At 38.4% G+C, this 23132-nt stretch overlaps 1 protein-coding gene across 3 annotated transcripts in view; it reads right to left on the reverse strand.

The window, feature by feature from the left end:
• itpr3 (inositol 1,4,5-trisphosphate receptor type 3) overlaps positions 1–23132 on the reverse strand; it is a 90420-nt gene that overhangs the window by 62499 nt on the left and 4789 nt on the right. For all 3 annotated transcript variants that reach the window (XM_023957006.1, XM_023957007.1, XM_023957008.1), the window contains exon 2: positions 1796–1866. In XM_023957006.1, coding sequence (XP_023812774.1) covers positions 1796–1866 — 71 coding nt within the window. The remainder of the gene's footprint in view (positions 1–1795; positions 1867–23132) is intronic.

Below are 23132 nucleotides of genomic sequence, written 5' to 3' on the forward strand. Positions count from 1 at the left end.
CGTTGCATTAATGGGAGGCGACAACAACAATAATAACATTTAATGATCCTTTCAACTGTTGATTTGACAGTGTTTGATTTAAAAAAAAGCATCAGGACGATCGCAGCTGCTTTTCATACAAACACTTTGACACACAAAAGCAGACGGCTAAAAACAACCAGGTTTCAGACATTCGCATTCAGAAGAAGCACAAAAAATGTCTTCACTCTAAAAAGAGTTTTTGGGCTGTAGTTGGAAAGATGAGCTTTTTTACATTGATATAACTTAATTAATTGGTTTGGTGAAAATAAATCATTTTTTTGAGTTCAAGCAACTTATAAAGAACACGTCATTTTCTGACATAGTTCTTTAACTTTCATTCAAATTAATTCAATTAAGTAGGTGTAAATTCGGTGTGAAGCTATCAATGCGTCATGACGTCGTAACATAAGGACGTACTTGGAAAGGGCGCCCTTTAACAACTGCAGACTCTAAAGACTCCCGCTGGAGTATTGATCAAGGTCATTCGCATCAACTGTGAGTTATAATCATATTTGTTTTGATGACAAAGTGTTTTTTAAAACATTTATTCCTTCGAGGTTGTTAATTTTACCTGAATTTTGTTCTTAGAATATATGAAATAAATTGAAATACATGATTGGGTCTGCTGTCAGATCTGCCAGCGCAAGGAAGGGATCCCATTCCCTTTGCCTGTCTGGGCAGATTGGGGTTTAAGTGTGAGTTGTTGTCCATGTGTTTTGTTGTCTAGCTGTTTTACTCTGTTTTAACTAGTAATTTAAACTGTGGTCTTTATTTCTTTCTGCACCATGAGTTAGAGGGAGGGAGAGGATGATGACCAACACCCTTGTGCTAAAAGACACAGTATGTTCTTATATTAAAGTAAGAGTTCGCGATATCTGAACTCCCACCCTGCAGCGCGAGACATTACTGGGTCATTCATGTCTTTAATATGGAAATGACAAGGCCAATTGGCTTAAACTTTAACATCTGAGAGTGAAAAAAAAAAAAAAAGAATCAAAGCCAGGAAGAAATTGTATTGAGTAAGATAAATGTATGATGTTAAGTTGGATAAATGTGTTAACTTGAGTTGTATAAACAAAATAATTTAAGTTAGATCAACATATTAAATTGTTGGACATAAAAATATGTCTATGAAGACTCTCATTCTTCTCTCATTCCATCATAGTAGTAGGTTTAAAGGTTGTCATCTGGACTTGCTTTTTAAAGTTGAAGAAGTTTCACCTCTTATCCAAAAGGCTTTTTCAATTTGTCAGAACTGACAAGTCCAGATGACAACCTTTAAACCTACTACTCACTAGACATAAAAATTTAATTTGAATAAACTTAATTCAATTACGTGTTACCAACTGAAGTGATTCATTTAAGTTGGATCAACTTTTTTCTTTTTAGAGTGTTGTTGATGAAAAGGGTGCTGCAGTTCTCTTACATAGAAAATTCCATCCTGGCCAAGTGCTCACATTAAACTACATTTAAGAAGACTTAAACTGATCTAATAAACATTCATTGGTTCTAATCTATGAGAATGACAAATAAATCCCTTATCTGCCAATAACAAAAGAAAGAAAAAAATAATTAAAGCTTTTCTTTAACATTTTGTGACTTACAGCATTTTTATTTATTTTTTGCATTTATTCAGATGACAAATAACTCCTACATTTATTAAAATAAACCATGAAAGGCTTGGGTGATCTGAAATAATCTCAGGCTTAGAAGTCAGGATCTTTTCTGTAAAGAACGCTACCCTAACTGTTTAACAAACAGACGGACGCCTCACCTCTAAATTTCTTGGGAGGGTAGTCCAAATCTCCAGCAGCTGGTTCCACCACACAGCGGTCATCGACCAACCTGCAGGTACACATTACAGGAAGAAGATTACAGGTGACTGCTAAATACTTATAAGTACGGACGTGGCCTTCTATTTTACCAAGTGCAGGAACAAAATCAATATCTCCTGAAGCAAATTCCAACAAAAATGAGCAAATCCTGACTTGCATTTTAACATTTAAAACTTTGGATCATGTATTTGGAATTGGCTTCTTTTTTTTTACAGTGGACGAGAACTTCAAGTGAAATTGATGGCTTAAAAAAACTAGACACATGTAAAGACAACCTCAAAAAGGGGGAAAACCCTTAGTGGAGCTTAACAATAAGGCTTTCAGTTCTTTCCTGATTTTGAAAAATTGTTTTATAAAACTCGATTTCAAGATGAGGTAAAGCAAGAGTGTAAGATCTGTGATCCAGATTAAAGTGCTTACCAAAGAACATTCCAGAAGTTTTTTTTTAATCAAAGTCTCTCTGACTGTATTTTGGGTCTGTGTTATGGCATGGCATGGCATGGTATAGTATGGTACAGTAGGGTATGGTACGGTACGGTATGGTACGTTACGTTACGGTACGGTATGGTACAGTATGTTATGGTACGGTATGGTATGTTATGGTACGGCATAGTATGGTTCGGTACAATACCATACAGTATGGTACGGTACGGTATGGTACGTTACGCTACGGTATGGTATGTTACAGTATGGTATGGTACGGTATGTTATGGTACGGCATAGTATGGTTTGGTACAATACCATACAGTATGGTACGGTATGGTATGGTTCGGTACAGTACCATACGGAATGGTACGGTGTGGTATGGTGCGAGTATGGTGTAGCAATACAGTTATAGTATTTAAAATCAGAAAATTAGAATGTAGAAAGAGTTCCTACAAGCATAAAGAAAAGATAAAATGAACTTAAATGATTATCGCTGCTACATGTTAATGAAAAAATAGGTCAAGATAATATCGTTGTGGAGAAGAAACTCGCAAAGATCAATAAGCATAAAGGGAGAAACGCTTTAAAGAATAAAACAGAAGTTAGTTCTGGTGGCATATCCATGAAGAAATGAAGGTGTTTAAGAGAGGTGGCAGTAGTGTGAACCGGCTGTTCAATCCTGGACAGCGACAAAATTCCTAAGGCACAAGGAACAGAGGAGTACAATTTTTAAGATCAGGATAGATGTTAAGAATTGTCCAAACTAATGAAGAATACAGAGGATACGCTAAACAATTAAGTCAGTATTCGCGTTTATATATTCGCACTTTAGCAGTTCCATGTATTCGCTGATTTTTTTGTAGTCACGTGACTCCTCTGGTTCATCACAAAAACTCAGACAACTCTAGACGCTTGTATGAGACTTTTGCCTCCGAAAGAGGTTCTGCAGGAATTTCTAAGGGGGGAGAGGAGATGAAGAGCACGCCGGCCCGTCGGCTTCCTTGCCATCCGCTGAAGAATATTTCACAGCGAGGAAGAGCTGGTTTCAACGGTTCCTGAATCACTTTGTGCCCCTGCATGGAGAAATGGCATCAGCTGACACAGGAAAATATCCTGAAACGCTGCAGAAGATAATCACCGAGAATAATTATCATTCAGATGAATGAATGATGGATGAAACCGGCCTCTTCTGGAAAAAGATGACCTCTCCCACTAAACTGATAAAGGAGGAAGAACAGGCTCGTGGTTTTAAGGCACAGAGAGACAGAGTGACTCTCTTAATGTGTGTTATAAAGTACACTACAGTACAGTCTATTGCTTTGAATAAAAAAAAAGAACTGCTGAGCAATATTCCAATGTTCTTTAATAAATGTTTTACAAAGCATATGAAATGTCTTCGAAGTGTTTTTGATGAGGACAGATCGGTGACGGACATTCTTCGGCGATATTCTACGGGTGGGGTTCTCCGAACTTCTGCCTTTTTCTCAGATGTCTCTGATCCCTAAGCACCGCAAATAAGGGTAGAATACTGTAGTTAAAACAGCAAGGCCAGATGTGAATATTGTTAAGCAAGACTTGAATGAGGATTGTAAAGCTACAAACACACCTGGCATTCAAGAACGTGCTAAACGCAGGTTCTTGAGTGCACATTTGGTAAAAGAGGAGACAATACTGACAAGTTCCAGGTTTTCCGGACAGACTGACGCCCCTCTCTTGTGATAGAAAATAAAACACGTGTGAAAATGACAAAAGCAGAGAGCAAAGACTTCAAACTGTTGTTTTTGTCTTATGTATTGATTTCTTCTCTTTGCATCCAACATATCATTTTTTAAAATAACACCTACAGTTTTTTTAATATAATGTAATAATTCGTCCTGTAAAATTTTGCCAGGCGGGTAGAATTTTTTCCTTTTTAATCTACTGACCAGCTTGGCTGGGGGTACGACAAATTTGTTTTAACACCTGAAACAGACACACTGTCAAGTGCGAGAAGCATTTTTCTTTATATGATGCTCAGGCTAGCAGTAGCTCACAAAACATCTGCTGCATTGTTCTGCAAACATGTCTACAGCTTGTAATTAGTTGACCTTTGTGTTAGAGCTAATTTCCAAAGGAGATGTTAAAATAAAATAGTTTTTGCTAAATATATTCTGCGATTTGTAATTTTTCTTCAAGAAAGTAAAAGGACGGAGAAAAAACCGATTACAATCAAAAATCGAGTTTGGTTTGAAAAAAAATCATAGATTTAATTTTTTGGCCATCTTGCCCAGCTCTACTTGCAGCAAGATTCGGAATCCATTCAAGAAAACTATGTTTTTCTAGCTATGCAAACTAAAAGATGAGATGGAGCTTGGACTTAGGAAACAACGCAGAAAGGGTTCCACGACTCTTGACTCTTTTGGGATGAAGTAGGGAGAGCATGACTTTTTATGGAGCCAACAACGACATGACCAGCCAGAGCACCAATCTGTATGCAGGGGAGGTTATTAGAGTAAATCTCTGTTACCATTAGTGTTTACAAAATACAAAGGAGACAGACCTCCTCGGCCTCAGGCAGCTGTGTTTCCATGACTTCAGAGGACTTCACACTCCATATGCTACCATGCAAGGTTCACTAGACTTTCAGTAGACTTCCAAGTCCAACCCACGATGATGTTATATTCCTGTTTTGTTTTACTTAAAAAAACAAAGAAAAAATCTCTGAATTGGCCAAAGTCAGTTTAATTCTTGTTAACACTCAGTTTTAGCCTGTTGCATTTTGCAACACATATTTTGGATTGTTTTTTTGCAGCCATGCAACACATTCGAATTGCAACTGATTAATCCAAAGCTTATAGCTCTGTGCATTCCCCTTGTGCTTCGCTTTAAGGTGCACTAATGATATACAAAAGAGGTTATTTTGTTGCTGTGGCTTGCTAAATGGAAATGGATTTTCTGTACCATTTATTTATTTATTATCCTTATTTGTGGCTATTATTATGATCCGGTTATGAAATAATTCCTTCACTAAGTAAATCTAAATTAAAAAAGAAAACAGATGGAAATCCACACAAAGTAGAAGAAATAAATCATATTGCAGCTGGTTCAAAGAGTAAAAGTAGTACTTTGAAGACCCAACATATGAGGAAATGTTAGAACCGGTCAGGTACTGGATGAAGTAAAACCTAAAATACAAGAGGACAGAATTGAGAAGGGTGCAGAGGATAGGGTTAAAGGAAGCCAATTAATTTTATCTGGCAACTCCTAAAAGGAGCATCAAAAAGGCAAATAATAGGAAGGGTTTTTTTATCTTAAACTATGTAAACAGAATTATTTCCTAACCAAAAGATTAATGCTTATCTTTGTTTTGTTTTATCTAAATGAAAAGTAAATATTGATTTACTTCACCTATATCACTATCTTGGTAAATGCTTTAGAAAAAGAATGTTTACAACTATACTTAAGTGTTTGAAGATATATGAATGTTAAAAAGACAACAATGTTTTGTTTGATGCATTATGAGAATCATTTGCATGACATGAGTTTTAAATTTGCATTTTAGCTCAAACCACAACTTCAGCCTATAAACAAATGAGGTGTGTGCAAATGATGGTGGATATGAGAAAAGGGTGAGTTGATAATGCTTGTTTATCTACCATTTAGCTTTATGAGTCAAAATCAAACACCAAATCCATGAGCTACACGTGAAATGTGGAGTACTTTTTAAATATCTTTTTCAAAAGATGGCATCAGACTATTGCTACAATGACTTTCTCTTACATTGATATTTCCAAACTACCGGTAAACAGGAAACCTTCCACATGGTTACCAACTTTACATTGTCAGATCTTTCAGTAAGAGAGATGATAAGCTCAATCAGACCCGATTTACTTCAAGCGGTCATGCTAAGACTTTTTGTCCATGGGACAAAGAGCAACACTGGTATAGTCTTCCTCTCTCGTGGACAAGTCTGGTTTCGTAAAGACTAGATTAACCAATGACCTGCTCAATGTGTATAGGGATTGGATAGTTTCTTTAAAAAGATATTATAAAGTAACAGTATTTTAAACTGACAGCAAACAATTTTAGCAGAAATGGTTGAAGGCCTTGTCCAAGAAAACAAAGCACAAGTAAGACCAGACATCCAAACTCAATCCATCAAAGGTAAAAAAGCAGGTGTTGTGTTTATGTTTGAATTTTTTCCCTTCCTCAACCAAATAAAGTGTTTTTTTTTTTTAAATGTAGTCAGCTTGAGTAGCCCAGTTGTTTATTTCTTTGATATTTCACACGACAAGGTAGAAAATTCTGCAACCCTGTTCCACTATGTAAACACCAGGCAGGTAAGCACGTTCAATAACGCACTTAACGCAAGTTCTTGAACGGGCTTCTAGCATATGTTGTTTACACTGGACAGTCGCTACCCAATACTAGCAAATAAACCTACAGTTGGAAGAGGCTTGATGAGAAATGTCAAACCAAATCTCACAAATCTTTGTCCAGGCTTTTTCTGTCACAGCTCTATTACAATATATGAAAGACTTGGTGTCATATAACAGGTGTGATGTGTTGGATGGAAGGTGTTTGACAGATAAAAAGCTGAGTTCTGAACATATTGTAGTTTTCGTAGTTTTTTGTGGTAAACCAAAATGAAGGGAGTTGCAGTAATCCAGGCAGGAAGTGACAAGACTGTGCACCAGGACTGCTGTGGAATGAGGACTGAGGGAAGGGCGAAGATGACGGATGCTGCGAAGGTGGAAATAGGCAGACCGGGTGATGCTATTGATGTGTGAAGTGAAGGAAAGGGTGCGGTCGAAGATGAAGATGAAATTGTTGAGGTTGGAGGGGTCTAATCCTGTTTTTTTGAATATAGGAATGACAGCAGCCTTTTGAGAGTAGAGGGAACAACTCCAGTGGTGAGCGAGGACTGAACAACATTGGTGATGAGAGGGGAAAGGGAGGGAAGAGTAGCTTTGACCAGAACTGTAGGAAGTGAATCAAGTTGACTGGTAGAGGATTTAGAATGTTAAATCAGCTCAGCAATTTCGTTGACTGATGGTAGAGAAAATGATGAAAATGAGTGATGTGGGTCCAACAGGAATGAGGGAGCTGGATCGGAGCCAGGGTTTACTAATAGTTCCTGATGGATGTTCTCTATTTTTGAGTTGAAGAAGGAAGCCAAGGTGTCACAGAAGTCAGAGGTGTACAGATGGGGTGGTAGTTGATTCGTAGGATGTGTGATTTTAGAAAGGGAGAAAAGAGGGCCTTAGAATTCCCTTCACATGTGTTTATTAAAGTGGAGTAGTATGCTGACTTGGCTTTAGAGATGGAGTCCACATAGTGGGAGAGGTGACTAATGTACCTGTCCCTGTGTATGGAGAGTAGGGTTGGGCGATGTCCCCTAAATTGGCAGTTGACGATGTTTGCAGTCAACCATCGGGATGGACGATGATATCGTCGAGGGGGGGCTATTTTTATTTTTTCTTTCTTATATATATAATTGCCATTCCTCATTTTACTTTATTTATTTTATTTCCCAAATAATGACTCATCCGCGATGATCCAGTCTAAACTGAGGGAAGTGACTTTAAAAAAAATCAAATAAACAAAATAGAAAAGAAGTGGTACGGTCCTGCGTTTGATTAGACCGGTGGAGCGAGCGACCATGTCTCTAGCAGAGCAGACGGACTTAAAGTTTTGTGTTTTAGGGGAAGTAAGGATGCTTTGTTACGTGTGGGAGATTTAGGACTGTGATCTGTCCCGCAGCTCTGCGTGAACGAGCAACCGGAATTTAGGAGAAGCGGGTCTCCTGGTAAAAAAGTGTGTGTCGGGGCAGAACTCGGAGCGCTAGCTAACACAGTGTTAGCTTCGAAGCAGAAAGGCAGCTCAGTCCTTAGAAACCGTTCAAACATTTGTGTTTCCAGTCGTGTCCAGACAAAATAAAGGCTGATGTTATTCCCACATATTTACGTGCAGCCAAGATGCAGATTGTAGCGTTTCACGCACGGATTTATGTTCATGCAAATGTTGTTAGCCCGTGTTAGCATACTGCTAATCCTGGCTTCCGGCTCCGTTTTTCAACAGAAAAAGCACTGACCACACGGATTAAAATGATGAGCGAACAGGCGCTTCATAATAACAGTAACATTAATAAAAGCACGTTTAGGAGATCATCTTGTATAATAATAATAAAATAACCGAGCTGACGTATCTATGTATGTAGCCGCTCGGCGGAACTAAGTTTCGCTTTCGGTTTTTAAAAACACTGCTGCGCAGGTGCGAAAGTGTGACCCATGTGAATGTTTTTTATAATCTGAAAAAGTTTTTCTGGGCCCATCTACACGGTTGGATTCTAATCCGACCATTGATCCGATCAAGATATTTTGCACATGTAACCGCGTCTTATGGTGTCGACTCGCAGCGTGCCGGGGGCGTGGCATCACGATGGTGTCTCTCCATCGGGATGTCAGTCAACCATCACGATGGACGATGGTATCGTCCATCGGCACAACCCTAATGGAGAGACCAGTTTTTTTTGTACAGTCTTTCCAGTCCATGTCTTTTAGCTTTTAGTTGTCAGAGGGAGGGGGTGAACCAGGGAGCAGTGAGCGAAAAGGAGATCATTCTGGTTTTAAGCGGAGCATGGATATCCAGGATGCTGTGGAGATTGTCATTATAATGTGAGACAAGTTTATCAGGTGTGTGGAGGGTGTCAGTGCAGGGAAGGTCGGTGATCTGGGATGAGAAATGATCCAGGTAAATATTATTGATTTTACGGTAAATGTACTTTAAACAAGTTAAATATAACGTGTCTTGGTTTGATTTAACAGCGCTGACTACAATAGTCCGCATGAAATGTGTTCATTTTTAGACTTGGAAATTCATTGAAAGGTTATGGAAAAGTTATGGGAAACTATTACAAAAAAAGATTTAAGAAACCTGCAACATCCGATACCGGTTAAGTCTGAAACTACGGGATCGGACCGGATTTTCCGATCATGTGATCGAATCAGGACATCCCTAAAAACAACCAATTTCAGCAAATCTTTGGATATTGATTTGCAGAGTGATTGAGGAACAGCCAGCAACTTGAAACAGTGTCGTTTTCAAAATATATTAACTTGAATGGAGGCTGATGCACAGAGGGCGAGGTTCTGTCAGCTGGACGCTAGAATGAAATCCTGAAATTTCACAAAATTCTTACCATAAGCTCTAAATCTGGATCCTAAAAAAGATGCTCAGATTTTTAGGGCTGGTTTTATCAAATTGATTGATCAGTCTGAATTGATACGAGCACAATAGATCAATAATCAATCCATAAAAGTAGAGATCAATCTTTTAAAGATAAAGCCAAAGTCCGCTAGCTTGATGCTAACATATAATGGAATTTCCCATAGGATGGGTAAGGCTAATGCTCGGTCGACCTAAACATTGCTGACTAAATGAACAGCTTTATAAAGTAAGTAAGTAAGTAAGTTTTATTTATATAGTACCTTTCACAGATAAAATCACAAAGTGCTGAACAATAAGAAAACATACAATACAGTAAAAGCAGAAAAACAATCACTTAAATATGATGTAAAGCAAAACTAAATTGATGAAAAATAAATGTACGATGAAAATAACACTGAAACCAGTCAGCTAAAAGCATTTATGAATAAAAGTGTCTTCGGTTGACTTTTAAAAGAATCGATGGTGTCGGCCACAAGACTGTTGCCTGGAACGACCAGTCACCTCTGGTTTATATTTGGTCTTAAAAATCTTTAAAAGATTTTGATCCGAGGATCGGAGGGCACTGCCAAAAGCGTAGGGACAGACCAAGTCTGATAAGTATTTTGGGGTCTGTCCATTTAAAGCTCTATAGGTTAAAACTAAAATTTTAAAATCAATACGCCAGTTAATTGGGAGCCAGTGCAGGGAGGATAAAATGGGGGTAATGTGTGCCCTTTTGTCCAATCCTGTTAAAAGCCACGCAGCAGTGTTTTGAACTAACTGCAGACGGTTAAGAACATATTTATTAAAACAAGTAAAAGTGTCTGATAGAAAAATAATTTAAGTACTCAGTATAATTTATAGACACAATGAACTTTATTTAATCAAGTAAAAAGAGAATTACAATAACCTAAACGAAAAGAAACAAAAGCATGGATAACCATCTCCAAGACTGATTTAGATAAAAAGGCCCGCAGTTTTGCTACGTTACGTAAATGATAAAAACGATTTCTAATTAAAAGGCTTGAATGACGGTCCAAAGACATTGACTGATCAAACCAGACACCAAGATTTCTGATACAGGGCTGTACAGAGGAGCTTAAAGAACAAAGATGCTGGGAAATTATTGGGATTGTGTTTTCTGGGGCAACTATTAGTGTTTCCGTCTTTTCTGGATTTAGCTGGAGACTGTTACTTGTGAGCCAAGATTTAACACAGGCAAGGCAATCTAGTAGTTCTGTAAGTTTGTGGAGTTCTGAGTCATTGAAGGAACAGTACAGCTGAATATCATCAGCATAGAAATGGTATGACACATTTTTAAAGTTATTTAAAAGCTTTCCAAGTGGGTAAATGTACATTAAAAACAACAGTGGTCCTACAACAGATCCCTGGGGGACACCATGTAGGAGTGGAGAGGTATCAGAAAGCATACAATTTGTTTAAACAGAGAATGTTCTGTTAGTCAGATAGGAGGTAAACCACTTTGAAACAAACCCAGCAATACCAAACTCATTTTCTTATCTGCCCAACAGTATTTTATGATCAACAGTGTCAAATGCTGAGGATAAGTCTAAAAGAACCAAAACTGGATATTTTCCAGAGTCAGCAGCCATCTGTATATCATTTGAAACTTTGAGTAAAGTGGTCTCCGTGGAATGCATCTTTCTAAAACCAGATTGGTACTTATCGAAGAGTTCATCGTTGTTTAAAAATATGTTAACTGTTCTGCCACTATCTTCTCCAAGACTTCTAAGAGTAAAGGTAAATTTGAAATTGGCCTATAATTGGAGGGGTTGTGATGGATCTAGTTTGGGCTTTTTTAAAAAGGGACTTATGGCTGCCTGTTTAATGAAGTTTGGGCCATTCCCAATGGAGAGAGACAGATTAATCATTTTAATAAGAAATGGGGCAATAAGATCGATAACTTCAAAAAACATACATGATGGCATTATGTCTAGGGGGTGTGAGGATGGCTTCATCTTTTTTAATTCGACTTTTTCTAATGAGATGGCAGAAAAGCTAGTCCAGGAGTAGTTTAAAGAGGCTAAAATAGTGGTATTTTCATTGGATGATTTTAGGTTTAGTTTGATTTTAGATTTAGTTTGAGCTCATTCACCTTATTTACAAAATATTGTAAGAATCTGTTTCAATCGTCAGTTGTGTAAGCAGGTACAGGTGAGGGTGAGGGTGAAACAATGTTTTGAATGTGTATCAAAGACAACTTTTGGATTTCTCTTGTTCATTGAGATACCACTTTATGAGAGTTATTGGGCACATGTCTGGATATGTTAAAATATAACTCCAAACTCTTATGTTCACAAATGTTTGCAAGTTTAATTTAGTGTAATTTTGTCATTGTTTGGACGTTTACACTTTAGGAAGATGTTTCATTTCTTTCTGTAGCCCCTCTTGAATTTATTATCAGGATTGCTTCAGTGTCAGATTTAAAATATTCAGTCTGTATAAAATTGAATAAACCAATATTTAAAATGTCATTCATTCATTCATTCATTCATTCATTCATTCATTTTCTATTCCGTTTTTGTCCCTTTCGGGGTGACGGGGCTGCCGGAGCCTATCCCAGCCACTTATGGGCGAAGGCAGGGGGACATCCTGGACAGGTCGCCAGTCTGTTGCAGATATTTAAAATTTTTGAAATTAATTTTATTTAAGATCCTTTGGCCTCTGTGAATGAATGTGTAATAAGAAATGACTAGGCTACCATGTTGGTTGAGGCCTGTTTTCCAATTGAGTAGAAAAAAAAAACAAAGCTGTTATTTTCCTTTTATGTTACTGCTCTGGCCCACTTGAGATCAGACGGGTTGAGTGTGGCCCCCGAACCAAAATGAGTTTGACACCCCTGATCTAAGGTGTGACCTTTATTGTGTGTAGGACTAGAAACATGTTGCTTTAGGCCAAAAGAATCAGTGAGTGTTAAAAATTCAGAAGCTACTTTACAAGATAGGTCGTCAACATGCAAATTAAAATCACTGAGAATTAAAACCTTCTCAAATTTGATAAGAGTGGATAAAAATTCAAAAAACTCATTTAAAAATTCTCTAACAGAACCAGGGAGACGATATAATACAATAAATGAAGTCTCAATTTTCAACCTTAGTCATTTGGAGCTCAAATGAGTTGAAATGATCCAGCTTCATCAATGGAAGGAATTACGGTGGATGAGCGCATGGCCTCCTCCACGCCATTCAACCCGAGGTGTTCCAAAAACAGAGCAGCCAGGAGGACATAGTTCATTTAGATGGAAGTAGTTAAAACTCCCCGGCAGGAATTTTCCAAACTCTTTTAAGGAAACATTTTTTTTAAATGGTGAATGGCGTATACTTGTATAGTGCTTTTCTACCTTCCAATTCAGCCATACACACACAGTCACACACTGATGGTGTCAATGGCGCCAACCTTCCACCAGAGGCAAGGTGAGGCAAGGACAACATGGACGGGCAAGGCGGGAATCAAACCTGCAATGTTCTAATTTGAGATCGACCCCCCTGCTGCTGCACCACGGCCACCCCAAAAGTAACCATTTGTGGTCTAAAGCACAGTTTTTGTTCAAATCTTGTGGAATAAAGTGTAATGCTATACTGCAAGCGCCATCTAGTGACCCTTTTTTAAACAAACTAAAAGCATTCTCAGCTGATTTACCAACTCTGCACCCTCAACACACACATTATTGGTAAACCACTGCTTCCCCGAGGCGCCTGATAGTTGTCAAGAATGTTCTTTGAGCTAATTGAGATCACATTTTTGTGGTCTTACAAACTACTCACAAGAGCAAAGCTGCAGTATGTTTGTTCTGTCAATACCCGTTCACTGCTTTCAGTTTCCTTCAGTATTTACAGCCCATCTTATTCAGCTTAAGGGTCGTTTATAATTCAAGGCAAATTGTAATCGCTCACGTTGCAGTGGTCGCACGGCCATTGGAGCTAGGGTTGTGCCGATGGACAATGCCATCGTCCACCGTGATGGGTGACTGACATCACGATGGAGAGACACCATCGTGATGTCACGCCCCCGCCACGCTGCGAGTCGACACCATAAGACGCGGTTACATGTGCAAAATATCTTGATAAGGATTATTGGTTGATTGGTTGATTAGAATCCAACCGTGTAGATGGGCCCAGAAAAAGTTTTTCAGATTATAAAAAACTTTCACATGGGTCACACTTTCGGTCGGAAAAAATCATTCGCACATGCGCAGTAGTGTTTTTAAAAAACGGAAGAGAAACTTAGTTCCGCCGAGCGGCTACATACATATATACGTCAGCTCGGTATTATACAAGATGATCTCCTAAACTTCTTCTATTAATGTTACGGTTATTATGAAGCGCCTGTTCGCACATCATTTTAATTTTAATCCGTGTGTTCAGTGCTTTTTCTGTTGAAAAACGGAGCCGGAAGCCAGGATTAGCAGTATGCTAACACGGGCTAACAACATTAGCATGAACATAAAATCCATGCGTGAAACGCTGCAATCTGCATCTTGGCTGCACCTAAATATGTGGGAATAACATCAGCCTTTATTTAGCCGGGACACGACTGGAAACACAAATCCACGTGATTGTTTGAACGGTTTCTAAGGACTGAGCGGCCTTTCTGCTTCGAAGCTTACACACTGCGTTAGCTAGCGCTCCGAGCAATGCCCCGACACACACTTTTCCGGTTGCTCGTTCGCGTAGAGCTGCGGGACGGATCACAGTCCTAAGTCTCCCACACGTAACAAAGCATCCTTACTTCCCCTAAAACACAAAACTGTAAGTCCGTCTGCTCTGCTAGAGACAAGGTCGCACGCTCCACCGGTCCACTATCAAGTGCAGGACCGGACCACTTCTTTTCTACTTTGTTTATTTTATTTTTGTTAAAGTCACTTCCCTCAGTTTAGACTGGATCATCGCGGATGAGTCATTATTTGGGAAATAAAATGAATAAAGTAATAAAGTAAAATAACAAATAGCAATTATATAAGAACGAAAAATTAAAAATACCCCCCGACGATATCATCGTCCATCCCGATGGTTGACTGCAAACATCGTCAACTGCCAATTTAGGGGACATCGCCCAACCCTAATTGGAGCAAAACAGAGAGTGAGAGAGAGGGCAAGATAAAACATAAAGCAGGACTGGAAAGATCTTGCATCTCATGTAGATATATCTCATGTTTTGTGCCAGATTAGAAAATGCAATTTGCCCCTTTTTTTTCTCCTCGGTATTGCCTGATTCTGCTTAGCGGACAAACATACCACCCTCCTCTGCTTCAGCGCAGAAGCAGAAAGTGAGTATGCAGCATGTCGTTAAGTTAAAAATAAACACTGGAGACGATCACGTTGTTTAAAAAGTATAAATTCCGCTCAGAAGTTCATGGCAGTTCTCGTGGACAGTCGTAGGCAAATCCAAACATTAGTATGAACTAGACTGCGCGATTGTGGATGCCAATGGTGCGATGACCGAATGGTTTGGAGTTTAAACCGGCCTTAATGCATCTTTCAACTGAGACTGAAACATGCTGTCATAGCAGGCACCAATGAAGCCACAGAACAAGGTCCATTCAGCCAAATGGTCCCTGCTAGCTTTATACCCACCCAGGTCCCACAATCCCTCAGTTGTGTTGACTTTGTGCTGAAAGTCTCAATTCTTGAATTTTGGGTGATGTGATTGAACTATCTGACTTATTCAAATCAGAGAAGACAACAAAGGTCTGATTCCTGATCATCAGAGTTCAAACATGTGTTTTTGTATACAGTTAAATTAGTATTTAAAACTTGGGATATTTTGAAAGGTGAACAACAAAGAAATGAAAATTCCTGTACCTTTATTTTTTGATCAAAACCAACTCAACTCAACTCATCTTTATTTATTTAGCACTTTCAATCAACAGCCGCCGACACAAAGTGCTGAACAGGAGAAATGAAGAAAACAAACACTAAAACATCTTAAAACACAAGATTAGATATAGAGAGATAACAACAATAAAACCAGTACAGCAAGACAGCAATAATAGAAGTCTCATGTTGTATTAAAAGCCAGAGCATAAAAATGGGTTTTCAGGCAGGTTTTAAAAATGGGCAGTGATGGAGCTTCTCTTATGGACAGTGGCAGAGAGTTCCAATGCTTTGGAACAGCGACAGCAAAAGCTCTGTCCCCTCTGAGTTTCCGTCTGGACCTCGGTACCTCCAGAAGCAGCTGATCAGCTGATCTGAGTGACCGGGCTGGCGAGTAAGGAGAGAGAATTTCAGAGAGGTACAGCGGGGCAAGATCATGTAAAGATTTATAAACAAATGAAAGAATCTTAACGTGAACTCTAAAATGCACAGGCAGCCAGTGGATCGATGCTAAAATTGGCCACAAAGTTCTGAAGTCCACAATAGTCCGGTTTTGCACATTTCAATATGTAAATATATTTAATGAAATACAGAATAAAACCAACTCTTTTGCAAGCTGTTTCGATGATTAACTTCGCTTTGTTTCTGTAAAATTCAAACAAAGGTTCCAGCTTTGGTTTGTTCATTTTGCAGCTCAGCAAAATAAGGCGACAAAAAGCCTTCTACTGTATTTCAAACAAGAGAGGTACCTGCAGGATTTGTGTGGCTGTAGCAGAATTTGACTATGAAAAGCAGCAGGTTGATCTATTCAGATGCCATGTCACTAATTCAACAGATGGGTAAAAATCCTTATTCAAATGTTCCTCTCTAAAGAAAACAAAGTACCAGCAAACATAAGCCCCAACAGACTGGTTCTGGTGGTTTGTAAGAAGGGAGTGAAGGTTCCCTCACAATCCCAAAGCATGATGGGACTGGTTGAAGCAATTTTGGAGTCTCACTCACCAAGTTACTGAACTGGAGGTTTTATTACAAAATTATTAGTACTTTCTAGGACAGAGTGTCAGGGATGACCATTCAGATCATTTTTGGACCAATAAATAAATAAAGGCACAAATAAAGGACCCTTATTTAATATACAAATAAAGGGAAAACAGCTGTCTCTTGATTGCATGTTTGGAAACAGCTGTTTTTGGTCATTGTCTTTTTTTTTATGAGTTGAGAATAATTTTTACATTCTCTCTTTGGTACTTAACCCTGTATTACCGGAGCAAGAAACAGGGAATAACACACGCTTTTCAAACTACCATAACTCTTCAACCATTTACATAATTAAAGCAATTCCAATAGACTACGAAGCAGAGGACTTCCCTTGGCATGCTGTTAATTGCATAAACGTTTGAAGAGTTTCCATTCCTTCATTCATTCATCTTCTTCCGTTTATCCCTTTCGGTGTCACGGGGCTGCCGGAGCCTGTCCCAGCCACTTATGACAGGTCGCCAGTCTGTCGCAGGGTCACACATATCACACACCAATGCACACTCACATTAACACCTATGGACAATTTGGAGTGACCAATTAACCTATGAGGCATGTGGGAGGTGGGAAGAAGCCTGGGTCCCCGGAGAGAACCCATGCATGCACGGGTAGAACATGCAAACTCCACACAGGAAGGTCCCCCATTGATGTTCTGTTTCAGGTCCCCCAGCCGGGATTTGAACCAGAGGCCTTCTTGTGGTGAGGCAAGAGCGCTAACCACTGCGCCACAATGCAGCAGAAGAGTTTCCATAATTCAAGAAACGTCAGTATTAGAACCAAAGCTCAGGTGTTAAAGGGTTAAATGCTTTCGAGAGCAAATGAACAAAAGCAAATTTACCCAAAACAGGAGTAGTTATTGCAGATTGTGTGTGTTTTTAAATGTATAAGATAAATAAAATACTTTTTTTTTTGGATTTATCTTTATACAAACATGCTAACACTGTCTCTGGCTCAGAAAACAGCTTACCCATCAGAAGCTCTGTGGTTTGTAAAAACACAACCTTAAGCGGAAACGCAGACCTCATCTTAAAGCTAGACTTCCATCTTATATCAGTCAAAACTGCTCAACAGAGAAGACCCAAGGTCACTCACTACTCCCTAAGCCCCAAAACACTATCCGGTGCCCTGGATTTTTATGCAATTGAGACACATGCTCACTACTTTTTTAAATGCCAAATATGACATTCCCTATTTGCTGAAGTTAAAATCTAATAAATACAAACATTTTACAAATACCATTCATCAATCCACTATGCTCTGTTAATAAAAATTTGGAGAATTTATAGAAAATAAATGTACATACATTCAAATAATAAATTGTCCAAACGCAATGCATTGTGGTCTACATTCACCAGTCTAGTAGGCATTGATGCACACTGGTTTTTCACAGACTTCTGAGAAATTTCTAGGGCACTGGATTCTGGATTTGTAGATTCGGACACCCAGAGAAAATGGTAATGCCCTATATAGTGCACTAAGTGTGGAGAAGAAAGTGAATTTGGAGACAGGCCCAGTGTTTTCTGGCATTGCAGGGCTCCAGACTGCGACCAAACCGGTCGTATTTTGCGACCAAAATTTGAGAGTTTGCGACTGAATCTTACATCCAGTCGCACATGTGCTAACAGTAAATTTGCCTCCCCCACCCTCCGTATTTTTTATACATTAAACGTGGAAGGGGCACGTCAATGATGAATGAAATGAGCAATGAAATAATCAATGAGACGTGAGCGCAAACGCACGCAAACACACACACACTCGCACACATACTCATGAGACGCGAGCACACACTCGCTTTTCATTGAGTGATGCCTGTCTCTGAGGCCAATTCGTGTGATAAGAACAGGGAATGGCCACTGTAAGTGGTTAAAATGCGTGGCAGGGGAGGGGCCTAGAGATAATCGAGCACGCGTAAACATCTTTGGGAAGGAAACGGAGACAAATATCACCACAGCCTGATATGTGCGCGCGTCTGAGCTATGAAGTGAACTATTGATTCGTTCTTCCGACCTGCGGCTAGTGTACCAGTGACATAACTACAGCAGGGGTCTCAAACTCGCGTCCCGCGGGCTATTTGCGGCCCCAAGATGATATTTTGCGGCCCCCGCCTTATGAAGGGGGATGAAGGCGAATCTGTAGCGAGACTGAAGGAGAACAGGAAGTTGGAGTTCAATTTAGTTCAATTTAGTTTTAATATGCCGCTCCCCCTTAGTATGATCTGTGTTATTATATATTTTATAATTATTTGAATGTTTTGAAATGTATGTAACCTTTTTATAATCAATTGGTATTTTAAATTATTTTAATTGATCACTCAACTACAAAAACCTATCAGGACACATTTCCCATAATGCATTGTTTTGTAGTCATCAGGGCAGCTTTCAGTCAGTGCAGTACAGTAAACCCTTGTTTTTCGCGGGGGTTACGTTAAAAAAAAAAGCCTGTGATAGGCAAAATCCGTGAAGTAGAATCTTCTATTTTTTTTACAATTATTATACAATTAAATACTCTATTATACATTGAAAAGAAAGAACAAGCCATTTTACAGGCTCAAGCATTCGTTTCACAAATTAAAGTACTTTAGAAACGTTTTTTTTTCAACAAATAACTTCTGTAGTGTCAAATAATAATTTTAATCATCAATGTGAACAGAAGGCTTCAAATTGCGGAGATTAGCCCCGCCCACCGCGACCCGAGTAATTGGATTAACAGGAGAAAATTTAAAATGATTATGAAAAAAATACAAAGTACAGTCGGACAAATAGTGACTCAGGTGTATTTTACAGCTCTTCAGACTGAGCCGCTGCATTCTGACTACGCTCTGCAGTGTTTTCTTCTTTTGAAGTCCATGGTGCTGGTGTGTGTGTTCGGGAGAAGAACATAGTGATAGGCAGTTGTTATCGCTCTGTTTTCTATGGGTTTTAGAGGAACTCCAAATTGCAAGATGACCTGATAACCATGATAACCACGCTGAGGGTTACTAGCAAAGCCAAACATATGTCACATGACGAGTATTTTCCTTCAGTCTTGGTTCTATGTTTAGTTTGTGCGATGTTGACTCAAGTTTTCAAGCTTTAAAACAGGTAAAGTGGGAAACCAAATCAAACATGAGTTTCTGATAAGACCAGGGAAAAAGGAGAGATGAGCTCTACACAGCAAGCTTGCTGCAAAGCTGAAAACTAAATAATGTCTTTCTTTTTTTTAAATAAACCTTTATTAATTTAAAAAAGGACATTTGTTCTCTTTAATGTTTGAATGATCTATTCTCACAGCTGAATATTACCTTAGGTATAATTATTTTCACTGCATTATTCTTAGAGATACATTCTGTTCATAATCTAAACTTTATCAAAGCAGGAGGAAATGTGTAACATCATTCACACTTTTATGGACAAAGTTTATTCATTTCATTACATTCAAAGTTATTTAAACAGTACATGATATGCAGAAATAAACTGTTGATAATAGTTAACATTGTCTATTAAACATTGTCTCAAGTTGAGTCTTTTTTTTATTTATGGTTTAAATGCTGAGTTTTAGTACTGACCTATTTCTCAATGCTTTCCCCTGAGTTGTGTTTTACAATAAATGTGTTAAAAAGTGAAAAGAAAAGTAAAACTGTATTATGCATTTCATAAAAAAAATTAAAATGGACCTTATCTTTTGAAAAGCGCTAAGAACCAGCTGCTGCGTAGGTGCAACAAAAACTGGTAATAAAGCATTAGGACTTTCCAACCCCAGTGTTGACAAAACTGTTGAGGGTAGTTAAATGAATGGAAGGGAGTCAGAGTCAACAGGTGCAAAGGTCAGATGGAGTCAAGTTCATTACAGGAAGCATGCACAAAGAGTGGGCACAGAAAAAACCCTTTGGGCACTTTAGATTCTAATCTAAACCTCGAAGCTAACCGGTAATAAAAATGCATGATGGATTGTTTCATAGCATCCAAACAAGGTTTGATTCTGTTCCAACAAAGACAGAACCAGACACACAATCTGGTGGTAAAAATATCTCCCGGACTTGAACAGTACTCCCTTTTTCTGCCATACATTAAGTCAAACAGTGTGTCTGCATGTGTGTACATTATTTTAGTATATACCACTGACTGTATAAGAGAATACTGGATGGATCCCGTGTGACGTCACCCGTAGAAATGGCCTTACTACTCCAGTGAAATGAAGCCAATTGAGTTGCAATTCTTACGTTTTATGGACCTCGCCATTTTGGAGCCAGATGACCGTGACTGATCTGAGTAGTCTGAGTCTAGGGATGGGGAGACATATTTTTTTCGACCGATACCGATAACCAATATTTTTTCCTGCAACTGTGGCCGATAGCCAATTCTTGCCGATACCAATACTTAAGTATCTATAGTAACACAAAGTTTAGATTACCTTTGTGTTTCTTTATAAAAAATGCACAACTTTTCTTTTACTGGACAATCCCATGGTACTTGACCTTTTTAACATACAGCAAAAGATCTCGTAGGAACAAGTATCACTGAAATGTTCCTATAGATATATATCTGTAAACGTTCGGGCCATTTATTGAATATTGGACATAACTGTAAATCATGAGCTCCGCATTTCCAGAGATCTATTAGGAAAAAAATGGATCCCTATCAAAAATAACATTTACTTGAACACGGTCAATTTTTGACTATGACTGTAAACATAAGCTTCCCAATCTATTAGGAACAATGTCAAGTAAACGTTCAAGGTGGGGGCCAGTTTGCATCACATTCTTTTACAGAGGAATCCGATTTGTCCATTTATAACTTGAATAACTTGCACTAAAGAAAAGAAAACTGGATTAGGAAGAAGATGTTAATGAAAAGGTATCAGAGCAAAAATTGGAACGCGGGGGTGGGGGGACACTTTGTCCAAAAAGCGATGATGGACACATAAAAGAAATTCCAGTCATACAGCCTAAATCAGGGGTGGTGAACATGTGGCTTTCGCCCAATAAAACTGAGCAGGCGAGGGGAGTCTAGCTCCTTAATGCAGCCAATTATCGGCAGCTCACCACTTATTTGACCACCACATTGTTATGAGATGAGTCATTGCAATGTACAGTTTTCCATCAAATATCAGCTTTTCCTACAAATAGTCATTTGATAATTACAAATTAAAATAAAGATATATAAAAGCAAAACATTTTAATAACAGTTAAAATTAAATGTATGCTACACACATCTGAAATGTAATGTATTTAAGGTGTTTGTTGTGAATATGAATTACTCAAAACACCTGGGGGGTATTCCAGAAAGCAGGTTATGCTAGTTACCATGGTATTTTTGAGGCTAAGGAAGCGGATAACCTCAGCTTTCGGTTCCAAAAATGGAGGTATGTTTCAGGGTGTGTTAAGTTGCCATAGCAACTCATGCTCTGAACATAACCTGGTCTGGAGCAGGTTTAGTTGAAGGTTAGTTTGTTTTCAGAGAAGTGAAGCAGCATGGCGTGTCCATTTGAAGAGGATTTAGTGGATGAATAAGCTCAGATAATACTTTTTCCACCATGAGAGGGTGATAAGACCAAGTATGGATGTTTGAAAAATAAACTTTTTTACTTTGATGTAACTTAATTATTTGCTTCAGTTAAGATAAATCTTTTTTTTAGTTAAGTCAGCTTAGAAATAACACGTAAAACACAATTATTTTACTTTCATTCAAAGTAATTCAATTAAGTAGGTGTAACTTTGATGCTGCTGTTAGATCGGCACCGCAAGGAATTGTGGGATACCATTCCCTTTGCCTGTCTTGACGGATTTTGGTTTAAGTCTGGGTTTTTGTCCAAATGTGTTTAGTTGTTTTGTTGTTTTACTGTGTATTGTCTAGTTATTTGTCCTGTTATTTTTAATTCTTTCTGCACCATGAGTGAGAGGGAGGGAGAGGATGATGAGATTATTTAGCAGTCGGAGAAATGGTAAAAGACATCACTATATCATATTGGGAATTCTTGTTTTTTCTTTCATTTTATTGTTATAAAGATGAGTATTTCTGCAGGTTCAAACTTAGACATATGACAGTCCAAGAAGTACAATAAGTTAAGATGGAAAATATTTAATTGAATTAGAGTAATATGACATTTAGTTAGATAAATATGTAAATTTGAGTTGTAAAACAAATATTCAGTTGGATAGACATAAGAAATTAGATTGAATAATGTAAAAAAAAAAAAAAAAAAAAAAAAAGAAATTAGATTGAATAAATTTAACTCAATTACTTGTTACAAATTGAATTAATTCATTTAAGTTGGATAATTTATATATATAAATGCGTCACAATGAAAATGGAAATGAGATAGAAACTCGTGCGTTTACTTTGTTCGTTCTTTTTCTCCAAGCAGAAACTCTTTCTTTTGATGATGATGCAGCCGTATTACTTTTTTGATGGGCATATAATCTTCATACGCCGTGATTAAAATCCCCGACTCCGTCTCACTGAAGTATAGCGCTCTCTTTTTTTCACCACCCGTTTCCATGGTGACTCCGGAAATCGGCGATCCATTGAGAATGTCTTTATGTACTTGCCGTGCACGAGCATTAACCCAGGGTTACCAAGTCGAGTGCAATTACGCTAACTCATATCCGGTCTTTTGGAACCGACATACCCAGAGTAAGCAAGTTCAGGCGGTTCAGCCAGAGTTCAGGGTTAAAGTCAGGGTAGTTTAAACATGCTTTCTTGAATACCCCCCAGACGGATGCTCTTTCCAGATGTTTGTGTATTTGTTGATGTAAGGGTCATTAAAAGAGGAATGTTGAGATAAAAAGAATTACCAGCTAAATACTGTTGGATGA

Source organism: Oryzias latipes, chromosome 7 (genome assembly GCF_002234675.1).
Source record: "Oryzias latipes chromosome 7, ASM223467v1".
Lineage (NCBI taxonomy): Eukaryota > Metazoa > Chordata > Actinopteri > Beloniformes > Adrianichthyidae > Oryzias > Oryzias latipes.